This window comes from Kogia breviceps, chromosome 3 (genome assembly GCF_026419965.1).
Source record: "Kogia breviceps isolate mKogBre1 chromosome 3, mKogBre1 haplotype 1, whole genome shotgun sequence".
Taxonomy (NCBI): domain Eukaryota; kingdom Metazoa; phylum Chordata; class Mammalia; order Artiodactyla; family Physeteridae; genus Kogia; species Kogia breviceps.
The window spans coordinates 65,378,459-65,397,954 of record NC_081312.1 but is presented as its reverse complement, the minus strand read 5'-3'; the positions used below and the strand labels follow the sequence as shown (position 1 = coordinate 65,397,954).

Here is a 19,496-nt window from a genome sequence, read left to right as displayed (position 1 = left end):
GTTACAAAGGGAAAAATGTATAGATTTCTCTATATAAAATTTAAAAACATATGTTTATCAATGAACATCCTGAACAGAAGTAAAAGGCAAAAAAATGGGGAAATGTCAGCAAGAAATATGGCAAAGATAATATCCTTAATACATATATCTAAGTATCTCATTCAAATTGATAAGAAAAAAAGAGTAAAGCTCAATTGGAAAATAGAGGACATAAATGAATCACTGAAAAAAATTCAAATAGCCAGTAAGTATGTATTAAAACATTATTCAATGTCATCAGAAATAAAAATGCAAATTAAGCACATGAAATGTTTTTACATATTGCTTTTCAGGGTATCTTCTCTGTATCTTCTACTAATTTAATATTTTTAGCAAACAAGAACACATATATTAAGATGGCAATTAATATGAGCATCAAACATTGCTGATAAACATATAAACTGATAACACAGCACAACTTTTCTGGAAAACAAATTGTACATCTTAGCTTTAAACAAAAAAGCTTATCCTCTTTGACCCAGTAATACTCTTTCTAGAAATCCACCCAAAGACGTGATAAGACAGTTGAAGGAAGATTAATTTCAAAGAAATTCATCAGCATGTAATGGAACATTACACAGCCAGGAAAAATACATTACACAGCCAGGAAAAATAGTGTATTTGAAAGTGATGAACTGTTGTAGGCACATGCAGATACTATCATTTCTTATTTTTAAAGCCACCTTGCAACCAAGGCTGCTAGACCCCCAACGTCCTTTTATTCCCCAAACAGTGTCTAACAAAAGCCCAGCTATTATCCCCTAGTGAGCTGTGACTTTTTTTTTTTTTTTTTTTTAATTTTTGTGGTACGTGGGCCTCTCACAGTTGTGGCCTCTCCCGCCGCGGAGCACAGGCTCCGGACGCGCAGGCTCAGCGGCCATGGCTCACGGGCCCAGCCGCTCCACGGCATGCGGGATCCTCCCGGACCGGGGCACGAACCCGCGTCCCCTGCATCAGCAGGCGGACTCTCAACCACTGCGCCACCAGGGAAGCCCTGTGACTTTTTTTTAACATTAAAAAATGTAGGAGATATGGGTGTGATCCCACTTTTGAAATAAATATATAAATAAATAGTAAATAAGGCAGCAACAAAACATATTAGTGTTAATAGCCACTGTAGCTGGGGATAAGGTTACTGGGTTGGTTTTTTTTTCCTTATTTATACTTTTGCGTATCTTCCAATTTTTCTATGAATGTAGAAAAAAATACAGATTAAAAAGATAAACTTGTTTAAAAGCAACAACAAATAGCATTCTCACAAATCATAATAGGAAGAAAGCCCCCCCCTTACTGGCTGTCTCACCCACGTCACCACCTCTACCCCACCCCTACCCCCGTCATTCTTTCCTGTTCCCCAGCTCATCACTCTATCCATCCTCACTTGCTTGTCTATTAACCCTTTGGAGTCCCTCACTCTATTGTCTTTCTTTCATTCCCATTGAGCCGGCTCCCATCCCTGGGAAAAGCCCACTATCCTGAGCAATGCCTTGAAAAACCACAAAGCCATTATTATTAGGGTACCCTAGAAAATCAGTGCGCTTACAGTTAAGTCATGCAACTTCTAACCACTGTGTAATCTTATTGCTTATTTTCTATTGATCCTACTTGCTTTGCCCACATGAGCTGCTCCATAGCTTTTTTCTTTACTCTCAAAATCCCCTCCTTCTCCCACTTCCTTTATCTCAGCAAACGACCTTTACTCTATTGAGATTAAGTTATTCAGCGAGGTTCCCATCACCCTCCCCTTTCTCTCCCTCCCCCTCTCCCTTTTTTTGCTCACATCCTTTTTTTTCTTCCCCCCATTTCAGAGGCTCACCTCTTTTTCTGTGTTACTAATGAAATAGCCCTTAGGATTTAAATTCTTCAATTAGCATTTCTAATACAGACAACTTTAAACTCAGTCCTCTCAATCAATAAACATACTCAGCTTTCTTTATTTTCATCACCAAATTTACCAAAGAGAAGTAATCACTTATTTACTCAATCTTTATCCCACTTTTCTACTGAAACTGCTCTCTCTGGAGATCCTCAAATAAATGACAATGCCAATAGCTTCATCTGGGAGGCCCAGGACACTCTGGACAATTCTTAGTGACCCCTCCCTTAGTTTCCTACATGTTCAATTATTCATCTTTAGTATATCACTTATTTTAATTTTGGACAAAAGTCCAAAGGGTAACAGTTCTAGAATTTCGTCGTCACTGGTGCATATCTATCCAAATAATAGTTTTCTGTAAAGCTATTTACCAGTGCAGAGTGATGAAGCTGCAACTCGAATCATGAGCCCGGAGCTGTGGCATCTTCACCCCGATATCCACATGACTTAGTCTTCTGTGACCACACAACCAAAACGTGGCCCTCATCACTCGCTAGCCCCTTACCCTGCAGCGCTCTCCTTTAGAGCATTAAGCACTTCCAGAAACGGTTATATATTTTCCCCTCCTCCCAAATGTAAGCACTGTTATAAACAGTCCCAGCTCATTATAGATACTCATTACGTATTTAATGTAAATAACTGAACAAAGACTGAGCGAGCTATATAACGTCCAGTATATGCTTACATGTGCCATGTAAAATACTCCTTGTCTTTAGGGCTATGTGCCGAGTAAGGACCGGGAGTTCCAGGCACAGGCAGAAGATCAACCTTTAACAACCTAAAAGGTGCCCTCTCAGGCCACACGTCTGCACTTTGCACGTGGAGAGTGATACTTTGTGTATCAATGGTTTGAATCACTGCCTGATTTTTCACCCAGTGCTGCATAACTGTTTCTCATCACATGGCATTGTTGTAGTTAGTCACAGACCTTTAAAGCAAATGAAAAGGCAGAATGCATATGTGTGTGTTTGCAAGTGCCTCTGTAACCAGACTCCTCTATATGACTCCTTTTGAAAATATGGTATGTCGACAACATCTGTGCCTGAGATGGAGATTTGGCCAGAATGCTAAGAAAATAAACATGGCAGCTCAACTCGATACTGGCAACCAGTTACTGCCCCATGGATAGGCTGCACCGAAGATTCATGTATATAAAATAGTATATTAAAGTAAACTTACAGAAGCAAAGAGCAATCATTGCAACCATAATTTTTTCTTCCTCTTTGGGATTCTAATTTTAAAAGCATTAAAGAAGACAGCTGCTCACGCTGTGATATGTGCTAAACAGCCTGAAGGATGGAAAAAAATATATTTGTAGCTCATAATAACTATTGACCTTTCTGATATACAATGTTCTCTGTGTTAGCTATTCGGTTCTATCAACAGTGAAGATTGAACATGACTTTTTAATAGAAAACATGGGGTTTCAAGCTGCCTTCACAAAGGTGTTTATGTATTGTTATTTTGTTTTGTACTACAAAGACTGAGTCCTGATGCCCTTTGTCTGACATCGTGTTTGTCGTTAAAAAAAGAAAGAAAGAAAGGAAAGGAAGGAAGGAAATAAAAGAAGGAAACAGAAAAGGAAAAAAAGCCTCAATGTTATTGAGTATGTTTTATATGAGGAATTGGCTCGTAACCACTTTATAGTCATGATAAAAGCACTGCCACACTCGATCCCATAAGCAATATTGGTAATGGAATCCAAGCGGCATCCCGGGAGGACATGCTATATTTTTCTCCCAGAATAGATCCCTCAAGTGGCAACATTTATAGGGAGTCTCCAGTAAGATTTAAAACCGTCGCAATATTCAGATGGCATGTTCTTTGGAGTACACAGCCTGCTGCAGAGCGGGTCATGTGGGATATCATACACTCTCAAAGTCTATCTTTACAATACCCAGTTTTTCCCCTTGAACTTTCCTGAAGCTTAGTAGTTGTGTATAGAAACACCCACTGGTAGCAGCTTGACTCTGACACCGTGTGTATTTCCTCCAGAGTGGTATCATCCAAACACCAACTGTGGAGGAGCAGGCGGCAGCTGAATGCTCTCCTCTCCCTCAGGGGACAGCCCCCCAAGTAGCAAACCCTGCCAGGCGCAGGAAAGCTGACCGCCAACCTTATGCATTACAATTCTCATCCGAGGCGGGCAGATATTGCAGGGGAGCTTGTGCTGACAGGTGGCATGGGTTGGCAGATTATTATTTTTGCCTCTTTTTTTGGCGGATTATTTTTAATGTTATACTGAAAGAAGTTTATTACATCATTATTGAACGACAATTATTTTCACAGCTATGCTCTAGAGTTTCAGTTAATGATTCCCAAGTTTCTAAACAAAGCTGAAGACTCACAACTGAGTGGGAGCAGGAATCAGCCCTAATGAGACTTCAATAAATTTGACTTTTCCGTCATACTCTATCCAGAGCAAGCACCGAAGCTGAGAGAGGCTGACTGCTGAGCCAGAGGGTAGTGGCTGCAACTGCATTTGCCTGACATCCAAAAGGTGGTACAACTTGGGTCCACAGAGAATGGTGGACACTGCCTCCCCGCCAGTGGCCGAGGATCTCAGTGTAGCCTACTAAGGCCCATCACCCCCTTCAAAGTCACCCTGGCACATGGCAGAGGATGGTAGAGGACAGCCCAGTGGGATGGAAACCAACTCCCAAAAGACAGAGAGCAAAGTATTCTCCAATTCTGGGCAAAAGCAGGCCAATCCTCTTTTAACTACCACACCCACTAGTCCATGACTCTCAAAATAACACTTAGCAAAAAATGCTTCCTTAGAAATGAATACAAGAAGAGGACATAATGATTCCTTCTCCTCCAAATAAGAAAAAAAGACTTCTTGGGACAAGATGTTTGGTGTGAGAGAATGGGCAGGGGTAAAATGAATAATTCTTCTTAAAAGAACGCATCCGAATATTACTGTATTCAACATGCAAACGGAGCGCTTACTTATGTAAAACATAATCCTAGGCACTTGGTGGGAATGGGGGGGGGGCTGGAGAAGAGCAGGGAGTAGATACAACAAAAGATAAGCAAGACGTCATGCCTGCCTTTCAAGATATCACAGTCTTGCAGATGACGCTGTTGACAGCACCTTTTGCAAAATGCACGTTTAAAAAAATCAGTTGAGCATTTAGCTTTGAAAACACAGACCCCACTTAAAAAATCAGCACTGCAGGTAGTTTTCCTTACACATGTGAATTCACCAGGTCCTGACACTCTGGGCAAGGCATTCCTTCTCAAAATCACATGAGTTTTACCCACGTACATGGTTGTCACATATCAAAACAAGGCTATGATTTGTCCAAAAAGAGGTTCCACGTGGGTGTTATATTATCTATCTTTGCATAACAAATTACCCTCAATACTGACAGATTTTTTTAAGAAGCAAAGATATCTCATTCTATAGGTCAGGAATCCAGTAGCAGCTTGTCAGATTAGCTGTAGCTTGGGATCTCTCATGAGGTTGCCATGGAGATGTCAGTCAGAGCATAGTCATCTGAACGCTTGATTGGGGCAGGAGGGTCCACATCTAAGCTCACTCACGTGACTGAGAGTAGGAAGCCTCAGTGCCTCAGTACATTAGCCTCCCCATAGGGCTGCTCAAGTGTCCTTACAACATGGCAGCTGGTTCCCATCAGAGTGAATGACCCGGGAGACAGCAACAAGGAAGCCACGCTGCCTGTTATGACCAAGTCATACACCGCCAACTCTGCCACATGCTATTTATTAGAAGTAAGTCACCAAGTCTAGCCCACACTCAAGGGGAAAGGAAGTAGGCTACACCTTTTGGAAGGAGGAATATTGAAGAATTTGTGGCATTTTTATATTACCACAGTTGTCATCCTGGATAAACGTAAAATCCACTGGGACAATTTCCGTGAGAAAAGATTTATTTTTACCATTGGCCTACTATTGGGAAGCTAAGTTGGGGAGATCTTATTACATTAATGTCAATGTTTAATGAATATTGGTTATTGAACATATTAAATATATGTAAATAATACATGTGTGTATATATACACATATATCTTATTTATATTTATTTATATATATATATATATATATATATATACACACACACACACACACACATATATGTATATACAGATAAATCTTTGCTGTGGGTTTAAGGAACCATGCTATGTGCTACAGGGAATTAAAGTTAGACCTGTCTCCACCCTGTTGCCCTAGCATAAGAGATAAAATGAGAATATAAATAAATGTAAGAACTGGAATATTGGACATATCATGAACTTTGGCATCAAACAGATCACAGCTGTGTGCTCTGCCACTGACTATCTGGGAGACTTGGACAGGCATATGTTTTTATATAATAATAAAGATTTGGTATTTTCATCTGTCAGTTTGGGCTAAGTTATGTTGCAGTAAATAAAACAATCCCCAAATTACAACAAAGATTATTTCTGTGAGGGTGGGCTAAAGAGTCTGTCCCACGTTTTCCTCATTCCAAGACCTGAGCTGATGGAGCAGCCACTGTCTGAAATGTTGGAAATCACCAGAGCAGAGAGAAAGAGAAAGCAGCACCTCGCGACCTGCTCTTCTCGAAAATTCCACCTGAAAGTGACACGACTTTTGCTCACATTCCACTGGCCACAGAAAGCCACATGATCAAACCTAACTTCCAAGTGGCTGAGAAAGTGCAGGAAAATTTTTGTAAGAAAAGAAATAACTTGTTACATACTTGACATATACTCATTCTAAAGTACATCAGTATCTAACAAAGGTAACAGCATACACTAGTGAAACAGTTTGGCTTTATCAAGATAATTGCAAAATGAACCAACATCTCTTCCCTTGTCCTGTGAAATGCATTTTGATTCTTCGCACTTTGCACAGAATTTCTGAAAAAGGAAAGACTCATTTAGGCAATGAAGTGGTGGAAGAGTATATTTAACTTCATATCTTAATAACAGCCCAATGCCACTTCTCCTTTAAAAGGAAAAATACCATGTTCACACTTGAGGAGTTTTGACTTTTCTCAAAACTTAACTTTTCTTTTCTTTCCCACCCCCATTAGGATTTGATGGCAGTTGGAGGCTCTGACAGTAGGGTTGCACCGCAGACATTTGGAGTGTGCTAAAAAGAAAAGCCCTCTTTATGCTTTGGCCTCATCCACTTGCAGGGACCCTGGAGCGAATCCCAGAAGTGCTCAGAATATACCTGGCCCTTGGCTTGGCCAGTGAGAACTAGATGGTTCTCAGCCACCTCCTCTTCTCTATACCTTCATCACCACCTCCTGCCCCTTCATAATAATAAGGAAGCAGCAACTACAGTACCAGTTAGGGAATCATAAACAGAGGTGGAATAATGCAGATATGTTTTCACATTATGGTGGAATTTGCCAACATAAAAATTATTACAACTTTTGCTATAAATTGTTCTGTAAATTTCACAAAATATGCCAAAACTGACATTTCAAGAGCTGAGATCATTTAGATTTACTTAAAAGTTGAGGCCCTTGAGGTTCACCAAAAGAGAGTGTATTTCTTTAACTAGCTTTCAGTTGTGTGGGTCTTGTTTTTGTTTTCTTTTTCAGCTCCTTGTTTATAATTCATAGGTCAAAACTGGCCATATCTGGGCTTTGACCACTTAATCCAGCTTTACCCATCAATTTCTCCTCTGTCTCTGGCAGCAGATATAACTTCTCTGAATCCCAAATTTCTTATCAGATCATGCAGCAATCATGGCCTGTCTCAAAAAGCTGACAGAAAAGCATGTGATATCTAGAAAGCACTCCGATATGCTTTTTTGACACAGATTGGTTCCACGGTCTTTATAGAGCAGCAGTCCTAAGGATACTTTTCTCACTATTTTGTCCTCTCTTCATATCCGCCCAACACACACACACATCCTCTCTCTATTCAGTGCTACAGTCGTGTCGCACGTCACCAAGGCCATGCTCCCTTGGCTCTCTCCCAATAGAACCTTCATCACAATCTGTGCTTCTCACCTGAGACACTTAGAAAGCTTCTGTTCTAAAGTGGCTGCTCCTGTCACATGCAGATAATATGTCTCTTTGCATGAGAGACACCCCTGTCAGAGCTGGGATAACCAGAGCATATTTGCCAGCCCTTGAGCAAACGTGGCTGTGTACGTGTGTGCTGGAAATGAGTTTGTCACGTATCCTTTGAAAGGGCCAGTGTGGCAGGTTACTTCTGTCCCTGTGCTCAGAATTAGAAGGCAGTGTGGAATTAAAGCAGAAATCTTTATCAGAAATCAAACTCTTTTCAAAGATGCCCTCTCTCTTCTCCCGACCACCCCCCAAATCCCCATATGCTCTTGAAAGACAGCTTGAGAACCAGTTTAGATTTTCAATCTCAGCTCTACTGAGGCAAAATCTAACCTCAGCATTCCTCTCACACCAGTTGTCCTGGGTTTAATGAACGCTGCTCTGTATATGTTGGAGATTTAACACATGGGGTGGGGGGGACGGAGGCGTTATATTCACTGCCAGGCCAGAGCAGGATGCAGCATTCAGCTCCACAGCTCATGGGAAGCTCGTGTCTCCCGTTGTGTCACCCAGTGGGAAGCACCTTTGCTGGGGTCTCTGAAGTGCCCACTAAGTGTTTACCTGTGCAGTTCCACGTACTAAAAACGATAACAATTTCTAATGATGACTGAATTATTCACAGTTACATGGTTCCTTCCTTCCTGGGTCAGGGTATCTTGGACCCCAGCCATAAAACAGTTCGCTTTTCTGGGAAGTTGCATTTTTCCTCAGCTGTTGCAAACACAATCTCGCTGAACAGAGCTGAACTGTTGAGGCTAAGTTTGTGGTGTGGATTCTGATGGCTTCACGTTAGTTCAAGTCTCTGAGGACCAGGGCCAATAAATGTGAAAAGGACACTAGTAGATTGGCATACTTTTCCACTTCCACCAGGATGAAAAAGTGCTATAAATTAAGTCTAACCTTAAATGTATAATCTGTCCTTGGGAGGAAGGAAAAAAAAAAAGGGATATAGCATCTTCAAGCTCTCGGCATCCCTTACGAGAAAAAAATGGTTCTAAGGGTCTCTGATCTTGTGTTTTAGTAAAATAGAACTGCACGGCTGACTGACAGTTCTGATCTAAAGCATTTACGTTTAAGTTTTGATCTCTCTGCTTTTGATTAAAACTAATGAGCTCATTTAATTCAAAATGGGAATCTCTGATAAGAGAAATAAGGTTGATGTGATTGGATTAGAGGGGCAAATTAAACTCTTAGAGCAGAAGTTTGTGCTTATATAGTGTATTAAAAAGCTGTTGGCGTATTATAGCGTGTTAGATGATGAGAAAAATTTCATAGTAATTCATATTTAATCAGAAGAAATGAAAGTACTAAATATAACATGGCTCTGCTTTTCCCTCGAGTGATAAAAAGCTGTACATTGAAAATGACATCAGATCTGTGCTCTCTAAGACAAAAAAAAGAAGAAAATCTTAAGAGAGACACATAAGAAGGGACACTTGTCAGTGGTTCCATCACCCCAGAAGAGAAATGCTGTAAATATAGGAAAATATAGTCATATTAAGACAAGAATGATACAAGAAAAGCCCTAGACCACAAAATAGCAAGGCTTCTGTTATTATAGTAGCTCGTATTTTTCTTTCATCTGAGCATCGAGTCTAATATAAAAAATAGACATTTCTTTCCCTTAAAAATGTATGGGATATGTTTCATAATTTAAAACTGAAAAGCTTGTTTTGCCTATTTTTCTTTGTGTTTTAATAGGTATTTTCACACCTACTTAATTCTTAAATCTCTTTACACATATTTCTTGACCTTCATCCTAGGGAAAATTAGTGCTCTTGTAGGGCTGCTCAAAAGAAATTCAATTTTGTTGTTGGACATGTGTTTTTTTTTTTTACTTTAGAATAAGAGAAACTTTAAACTACTATTTTAGAAGAGTAAAATTAGAATATTATTAGGCTTTAAAACCCCCAAATTAATTTTTTTTCAGGAAAATACTTAAATTTATAAAACATCTTGGAAGTTTATTTTTAAAGGAAATAGATGCCTTCTGGCCCATTTGCATAAAGGTGGTTTTAGATCAGCAAGGCTGCAAAATACCATTTTAAGTCAAAACATATTCTGCTTAGTCTAAATACATTTAAAGGGAAAGAGTAACTATCTTGCTTAAGGGAAGCAACTATGATTTTCTCATATCAGAAGCCAAGAAGTAAAAACACAGCGGCTGTTTTTTATTCTGATGAGGGCAGGGGACAAGCTGCCACCAGTGTGACAGGAAGAAAAGGTTGACACTGGGAATAGTTTATGTTTCTGTCTGTATATCCCATTCTCAGCCCTCTACCTCGAGTCAGTTGAGAAGACTTCATGCCTCTTATTCCCCATAGTGAAGGAAATTGACTCAGAAGGGCAAGGACACGGGCCAGGGTATGGCTGCCCAATCTTGATGGTGCCATGGTTCTCAGAACTCCCCTGTAGGCAACTGATCCAAGAAGGTATTTGCAGGGAGAACAAAAGGCAAGTCATCCTTTACTCTCATCAGAAGCATCTCTGCCCGAGTCTTGGTTGATCCCATAAATCTCTGGGGTCCTTGTTTTTTGTGACTGTTCTCTCCATGTGCACCAGCCAAGCCTCAGGATGTGCTACAGTTACTTACTTACTATCAGACCCCACTTGGGGAACTGCTGGAACTTAAAAGATCTGAAAAGCCCTTGCTAGAAACTGGAAAGGAGTTTCTTCAGACACATTAATTTTTCTTTCTTATTTTCTGCAAAGTAAACATTTTCTAAATGAGGTAAATTGATTACTGCGCTCTTAGCACCCATCAGTCATTTATTTTTAGTGAACTCAAGGATCGTACCTGAGCAGTAGCTGAGAGGGGCTGTGTAGAGATCTAAATCATGTGTATGTATTTTTGTATTCTTCAGTGGAATCAACCAGCCCCAGTCTGCTAACCACTGACAACACCCTTGAGCGTTCGTTTTTCATCCGAATGAAATCTACTCTGACCAAACGTGGCGTGCACATCAAATCATCAGGATATAAGGTAAGCTGGGCTCCAGCAGGGGAAAGACTTCTGTCTCGGGTCAATCCTAGGTCACTTTGCATTGAGTTTCCCAGCTGCTTTGGGTCCATATAATCAATACATGTGATCTTGAGCAGCCCACAGGGTTCTTAGTTATCTTCCTGTCTCAAGGTAGGGGATTCATTACACCCCTCATTCTCGCTTCAGACAGTGCTGGTGGTGCACTAAATGCCTCAGCGGGTGTCTTTCCTTAAAACACATGTTAATAATAATGCATCAGGTGCTTCAGCACGTGCTAGAAATTCACTGTGATGGAGAAGGTGAGCCAAATTCACATCCGTCCTTAAGATGACCATTCTAGAACTACTACTATAAGAATTCGACTTCTCCCACCTCCCCCTTTCAATCCCCCCTTTCTCTTTAGAGAAAGACTGTCCATTTTAATAACAGCTTGGCCACCAAGTTTCATACATGTAGATTAGAAAATCAGGTTGGACATCAGAAAGCCTAATTTTGAAATCACAGTGACTGAACATTCAGTCACACCTTAGCATAGATAGAACACTCCACATACAGAATATATGTTCCGCACAACAGCAAAGACCAAGTCCAGAGTCATAATCTACATTATTACCATTCTAAGGTTAAGGATATAAAAGCTTTCTAATCTTGGGAAATTCCAACGTTTCAGTTACTATAGCAACATAAATTAAGACCTATGAAATTCATGAAATGCCTTTGGCAACCCGAATCTTATCAGTTTTACAACACACTAACCAATCTTTCAAACAATATTTATTATATGAGGAGGGCAAACAGATGGAATGCACTGTCGCCGTGGCCGGCATGACCTTTCCCCCACTGGGGAGTCTAGAGCTTCCGGTAGCCCAGTTCTTGTGGGACAATGCCATAACCCTGTCAGGGATGGTAACAGTCATTTTCATCAGGCTTTAAAAACCTTACATAAGTCATCAGGAGGCTAGCAGCTGCAGAAAAGTCAGAATCAGGCATTTTCTTTGACATTAATTCTTCTGTAAAAAGGAAGGTTGTGGTAAAGCAGGTCCTTCTAAGGATGACTTTTAGCTGAGCTGTCCTACAGCCCAAAGGGCACGTGTGGAACACCCTTAACCTTTAACAGGGCTCAAAGCAAGGGAGAGACCCCCGGGAAGCGCCCTGTGCAGTAGCTCCCCCTACAGAGGGATTTGTTGGCCTGTTACAAAGGGATATGTCGGAGGACAAAAAACAGACTATCTTTAGGACCATCATATATTTCCTGACTCATTTATTAGTTGTTAACTGTGTAGCCTTAGCCAGTTTGGAATTCTATAAACAAACTATAGGTGTAGTGATTATTGTCATTTTAATGCTAGAAAGATGCATTGTTGGCATTCCAGCTTTTCTGTCAGCATTTGTTCTTCACCTTTCCTGGTTTTTTCTGGTCTGTAGCAGGCATATCCCAGAAGGGAAGAAGGGTGGAAGAGGTGAGGTATATTTTGAAAAAGCAATATCTAGTGTAATTCAATATCATTAGATAACTTAATTTTTGGAAAACCAACAAAAAATTATTATTGCTTTCATACAACAAACAAGAGATTGTAAAGCTCTGCAACATTTTATTTGCCCAAAAGTGGGAGGTATGGTAACAAAAAATAATAATAATAACAACAATATAGAGAAATAGTTTGAGTTTCAGTCTAGGCAAGAGATTAAGTGGCTTGGGTTCTGTTGGTTCTGTCATTCGGGCAGCTCAGTCAAGCTGTTTGGCTACATGATCTGAAATTGGAGAAGCTAATTTCTTAAATATTGACAGAACATTCATTCATTATTTTGACAAATGTTTATTGAACTCCTAATATGGAGCTTGTTCAAGATCCTAAACTCATCGTTGAACAACAGAAAGTCCCTGCCAACTGCTAACAAACAGGAGGGAAAGAGACCATAATAAGTAAATAAATAAAGAAGGTGATTTCAGAGAGCGATGAAGGCTAAAACGACAGTAGCTAACATTTGTGCGCACGACAATATGCTGAGCGTGGGACAGCTTATGTGTATTAGTCCTCATGACAATCCAAGAGGAAAGCGTTTTCATTGTTTCCATTTTACAGACAAAGAAACTAAGGCTGGAGAGGTTAATTGCACACCCAAGCTCACACACTGAAGGGACAGAGCTGGGGTTTGAACTCTGGGAGTCTGGCTCCATGTCCCCTGCACTTAACCACTAGGCCACACTATTAGGCAGAGAGTGAAGCAAGGTAATGTGAGGGAGTGGCTGGTGGGGACTGCTTTAGACAGGGTCACAGAAGGTCTCCCTGAGGAGGTGACATGTCACCTGTGAGAGGTGAATGAAAAGGGACTTCCATGAAAACATAAACGGAAGAAGAGTGTTTCTGGAGCTCCTCTGGTTTAGGATTAAGACACCTTGCTCTAAGAAGGGAGACAAAATTTTAAAAAGCATAACCTTGAACGTCCAGGATTAGAAGAGATTTAGAAGCTGTTCCAGTTTCCATCAAATTATATAATGTTAAAGTGATCATACTCCTCTGACAGTACCTCTTTCTCAAGATATCCTGAAAGTCTCTATCCAATGCTTACTTTCCTCCCCAGAACTGCTAACATGAGAGGTGATTCATCCACTGTTCCCCCAATAAGATGAATCAGTCAACAGACCCAGCTCTCCCCTCCTCCTCCACAGTGAACTTCCCTCATTAATTAACCTTGTCTGGAAGTTAGTGGAAGAGCTGATGAGAAGCCGTGACATGACACAGCTGAATAACATCCCTATTTATCTGTTCATTCTCAGTAAATAAATCTAACAGCTTATAAAACATTCAAATAAAACTGGTAATCACCCCACCACCACACAATAAACACAAATAAAAAGAAACAGAGATGATAATTTCTCCATACTCCCAATATTCTCCCTAATTTATTACCATTGTTTGCTTCTTTCTTTTCCCTTAGTTAAAGATTCAAGATGTTAAGCCTTGCTCAGTGCACGTCACTATATTTCTCTCCATTTTTTCTGTGTCCTTGGCACATGGGCTGTTCTCACTTTCTCCATCACTTTTTAGTGTTATCATTTTTGTCACTGACAGTAATAATAGTAGCAGAACTACCACTTATTGAACATTGGCAGGCACCGCACCGCCTTATACTTATTTTGTCTAATCCCCACAACTTTATATAAAAACTTCCTATGTGGGCTTCCCTGGTGGCGCAGTGGTTGAGAGTCCGCCTGCTGATGCAGGGGTCACGGGTTCGTGCCCCGGTCCGGGAAGATCCCACATGCTACAGAGCGGCTGGGCCCGTGAGCCATGGCCACTGAGCCTGCGCGTCCGGAGCCTGCGCTCCATGACGGGAGAGGCCACAACGGTGAGAGGCCCGCATACCGCAAAAAACAAACAAACAAACAAACAGAACTTCCTCTGTGCCAGGCATTGTTCAAGCTTTATGTTCTATTATTATGCCCATTTTGCAGGTGGTAAAACTGAGGCTTTCACAGTTTCAATACTTTGCCTATATTCATTCTTACAGCTCTTAAGTAGCTACTGAGGAGCCAGGACTGATCCAGGCATTTAGGTTCCAGAGTCTGCCCTGTTCACTCCTCTGCTTCAATGCTTAATGGATTAAGTCCAAAGAAGCACTCAGCATAAACTGCACCTCAGCAAAGGAAAAATTAATCTAAGTTTTTAAAAGAAAATCATCTTGCCTGATTAAGACCTTCCCTTGGTGGCTCAGCATATTCTGCATCACTAGTGTACAGAGATTTACGTTCCTTCCTAGGGTATATGATACCCACTCAGATACCCAGGACCAAGAATTCTAGCCAAAGAAGTGCCAGTCTGGATCTACTAATTCAGGTAGAGAGTGGGATATAAATTGGCATTGCTTCCACACCCCAGGCCTCAGGAAAGTCACCCTCTCTCCTCCGATGACGTTTCCCAGCTGTGAGCTGACATTCCTTGTCTCTGTCCCCATTTGCTTTGAAATCCACAGTGGTGCATTAACTGGACCAGCCACTTTTTAAGCCTCAGGGGCTTCCTTGTTGTTTAGGTCTCATTGCTGGCCACATATCTTAACAGGCCTCTTCCTTTCAGTTGCACCGCATCAATATTCTGCCTTCTTGATTAGGTCTAGGTCTGGGGGAACTTCTTAGGTATAGCACAGGGGACAAAAGGAGATAATGTAATCAGAGAAAATAGAGAAGGACTTATAGGGTCGCCTCCTTACCTCTTGTCTTTAGAGGATACTTTCCTTTGGGGTGGTACTGTCCATTTTATAACCTATTCTTAAATGCCCACCGGCACCACTGTGATTTCTAGAGTATTTATCCACACACATGGTGATGTCCTACCTCTCAAGGTATGGTAGAACATCCTCGACTGGGGAACACAGACAGAGACAGAATCTCTGTTATGTTTATACAGTGCTGAGAATGACTCTTTGAAAATCCTCAAGTTCCGGGAGTTCCTGCTCTGACACATACAAACAGATTACTAAGGGAGGATGGGGGAGCTCCAGATACTTAAAAATAAACAGTCCCCCATCTGGGATGATTTGGCTATGGATTTGCCTGTAGCTACGTGTTGAGCTAAATGATTTCTGAAATCTATCCAACCTCCTTATGGTATAAAGAGTCAAAGTATAAATAATAATAGAGAAAATACTGTGTAGGTCTGCTAGTTTATTCAGGCTGCTGATATAATTCAGCTTTAAGAATCTCTGTCGATATCTAAACATGAGGTAACAAAAGCAAAAAATTAGAGGGTGCTAATTAGCTAAAGGCAATTCTTTTGTCTTTTCTAAGCCCACAAACGTGAACATCTTTTAAATCTTCTCTTGTTCATTTTTTTCAATTCATGGTTGTATCCATTCTGTAGAGTAAGGCACTTCCATAATTTTAACAGTGATTTGTTTTCTTTGAGGTGTCATAGATGCCTTTAAGGATTTGATGAAACCTGTAGCACCTCTCCCAAGGTAAATGCATTTTCCATCAGGAAGTTCTTGAATCCCTGAAGTGTGTCCAGTGATTTCAGGTTACAAAACCCTATTTAATATGATGATATCTTTGGCACTTATTAAGAAATCAAGTGAGTGCATCTTCCAGAATTTGTTTCACCAATATCACAGTAGTCCTTTCCTTCCTCTACATTTCTCCCTCCCTTTTGCCCATTTAGTGTTAATAATACATATTGAAGTCCTGTGACAAAAGACATCAACTCCTAGATTACAAAAGGGCAAAGTGAAGATTTATGTTTTGATCCCCACGTGCACATAATCTTCTGAAAAAGTATTTCTCGGAAAATATTTTTTATAAAAAGAATACCGACTATTAAAAGATTTTATCTGTGGTTGAGAATTATTTTCTGTGGCACATGGTCCTCCTTTGTTTCCTGGTCGCGTCACTAGGATTTCCAAAGTCAAAATCACAGCTAGGTCAATTTTAGAGTTGAAGGCTTTTCATATGCAAACGTTTCCTGATTGAATGTGTATACTGACAAGATTCATGATGATAGCAGACTAGAAGGGAATTACTACTGTTTCAACCATCTGGGATTTTAGTTCTTGGTTTAATTCTCATTAAACCAAGTCTATAATACTAAGATATCAACCCCTCCCTCTTGATCACCTGCCACTTTACTGTGCTGCCAGAGTTGGTTGTATCCACCTGCTTCTATCGCCATTCCTCCGGTTTAATGCCTTTTTCTGGATCTGTTGTGAGAAATTCCCAAATTACCTCCCAGCAGATTTACTTCTCCATTCTACCGTGAATTCTGCTCCACGGAATAGCTTCCCAAAGTCTCAGTGATCATTTACTTCTCTACTCCTGAGTCTTCAATGGTTCACAGTGCCAACATATTCAAGAATTTGCTCCTTGGCTACCACCATCTCCATCATTCTTTTTTGGAACTCTTAGGACTGATGCTCTAATAAAATCAATCCAATCGTCTTTCCTGAAATACATCTGCATACTCACACTGCTGTGCTTTTGGCCATGATATTTTTTTTCCTAAAATGCCTTTCTGCCACACTTCCACCTGGAAAACTCTTACTCAACCAGTATGGCACCACTCAAATATCGCTTCTTTTTGCATCTTCCCTAATGCACCTGTCCCTTCTCCTCTGTGCTAAAATAGCACTTTTAGTTTTTACTTAAGCTCTCTGTGCCTTGGTTTTCTCACCTGTAAGATAAATCTATTATTAGTATGTAACCCAAAGAATCTTTCTACAGATCAAATGAGATAACACAGTCTAGCTATTTTCTCTCCATTTTATGAAGCATTTTTATATAACCTCATATGAACCTCCCAATAATTCTTTTAGGTAATTGTCTCTGTTTCTAGTCTTGAAGATGAGTAAAACTGAGCCACAGAAGTATGAATTGACTTGTCTAAAGTCACATAAGTGGTAAACGGCAAAGCTGAGAGAAATATCCAGATCCTCCAATTTCAAATTCCTTCTTCTTTCCCATATACTACATTGGATACTGGGTGCTTTCTTATTCTGCTTTCTTCCCTCAGCACCTAGCATAATATGCTGCATGTAGTTGCCATTCAGTAAATGTTAATTGAATTGAATTGAATTTCATGCTCTTATCTTTTTCTGAGATAACAGTGAAAATGTTGACAGTACTGAGCCCTACAACATATCACTACAGAACCTGCTAACTGACATCAGTGTCTTTTAGATGTGACCACTGGAGCAGCTATGCACCCAGATGACTCTACCATGATCTGGCTCCCATTCCTCCATCTTGCCTGCTACAATATCATTACTCTGTACCAGTGCACCTTATGAAAATCAGAATATATCACATCTACAGTATTCCCTTGAGCCATCAGTTGAGAATTCCTTTCAGAAAACAAAAAATAGAGTCATCTTAGCATCACTTATTCATCGGGATTTCATATTGGCATCTGGTGATCACCACTTTATTTCTATTAAATCATCTTTCAAGACTTTTTTTCTGGATATTAACATTTTGAGGCTCTGTATCTCTGAAAACTAGAGCGATATTCAATAATATCCTGCATTCTGCCACAACTCCGTGATTTGTTAAAGTCTGCTAAAAATACGTGAAGTGTTGTTATGGGAAGGCTGGTTCTTTCTTTGCCCAAGAGGGTAACTGTATGCAGTGAGTTTTAATTGTATCAGGAGAAGTTTAGCTTGGAGCTATGACCAGCACTAATGTAGGGGACAGTGGGGAGGTGGTCCTTCTCTGGAGATTTCTAAGAGCATACACGAAACTCATCACTTAGGAGTCTTTCCTCATAGACAAGTGTGGACAGATTAGATGCCATCTGGATGTTTCTCCAGTCTGAGATTGAGAAATGTTCCAGGTGTCCGGACATATCAATGCTTCTCCTGAAGCCTTTGCTTCAGCCTTGTGTTGTCTTGAAATGACGACTATGGTATTCCAAGCTTCACAAAATATAACTGTCTTGTCAAATCAATAGATGAATTTTCAGAGAAGACCAAAAATTCTGTCAACCGATTCAGGCTTTCTAAGACTACATATATATTGCCTTTCAATCCTCAACCCAGACACCCAGAATAAATTGAAGGAGAAAAAAACTTCCAGGGTAGAACTTACAGGCAGAGGTTATCCTGATGAAAAATGCAAATAGAGGAGAGAACCAATAAAATCAAGTTTCCTTTTAGTCCCTGCTCACCTCTGCACAATTGTCCATTACCATGTGGTTTCCAGTGTCATTTGAAATATAACTGACATTGTTTCTGACCTTAAAGAATTCATTTCCCATTACCAAGACATGACAGTAGTTCTAGCTTGGGATATGTCATTTCTGCCGGGACTAATCAGCTAGCTATTTTACCAACTAGAGGCATAATCACTAGCCATTCTGTGAAGTCTCTGTAAACTCTATGTCAGTAACTGCCACCCAAGTATGTTGCTAACTTACAGATACTTCATTTTCTGTTGTACAGGTTTTAGAAAGCAGGTAGACGAACAAGAGCATCCCATCTTTGACTAATTCTAGATCTTTTCAGTTTGGCTTTCTGAGTCTTTGCTAGCTAAGAATAATGAAAATGACAATCACTTTGAAAATGACATCAATGATGCAAAAATTAACAAACCTTTCTGTATATAAAGTCATTTAACTAACGAATACCCTTCCAAAATTATCATAATGTCTTTGTAAGTATATTCTCAATCTAACAGATTTTAAAATATCATCTATTATAAGACTTTGGCCAATCAAAAAGATTTTTAAAGGAAAGAAAAAACAGACTTAAGAACAAAAAGTAAACATAAGCACCGTCCCTTGCTTTTTCAAGCTCAACGCTCTTGGATGTGCTGAGATGCCCCAACAATAGCTACAAAGGTCCACAATTTCCGTTTCCCTAAAGTAATCTCTTGATCCAGTGGTCCAAAGTAGCAGTTACCTAACTCTTTACAGAGTTCAAGGGCTTCCAGATATGTTACCTTGTCTGACCCTCATTACCTCAAAACTATCTCACTGAAGAGTGATTAACCACATAGGCTTTGACATCAAACAGCCCAAAACTTGGACTTGGTCCTGCCTTTCCTGACTCAGTGATTTTAAGTATATTGTTTAACC

General features: G+C 40.2%; 1 protein-coding gene across 4 annotated transcripts in view; it reads left to right on the top strand.

The window, feature by feature from the left end:
* NPAS3 (neuronal PAS domain protein 3) overlaps window positions 1–19,496 on the top strand; it is an 868,173-nt gene that overhangs the window by 789,224 nt on the left and 59,453 nt on the right. For all 4 annotated transcript variants that reach the window (XM_059059545.2, XM_059059547.2, XM_067028590.1 and 1 more), the window contains one exon: window positions 10,817–10,935. In XM_059059545.2, the coding sequence (XP_058915528.1) occupies window positions 10,817–10,935 (119 nt within the window). The remainder of the gene's footprint in view (window positions 1–10,816; window positions 10,936–19,496) is intronic.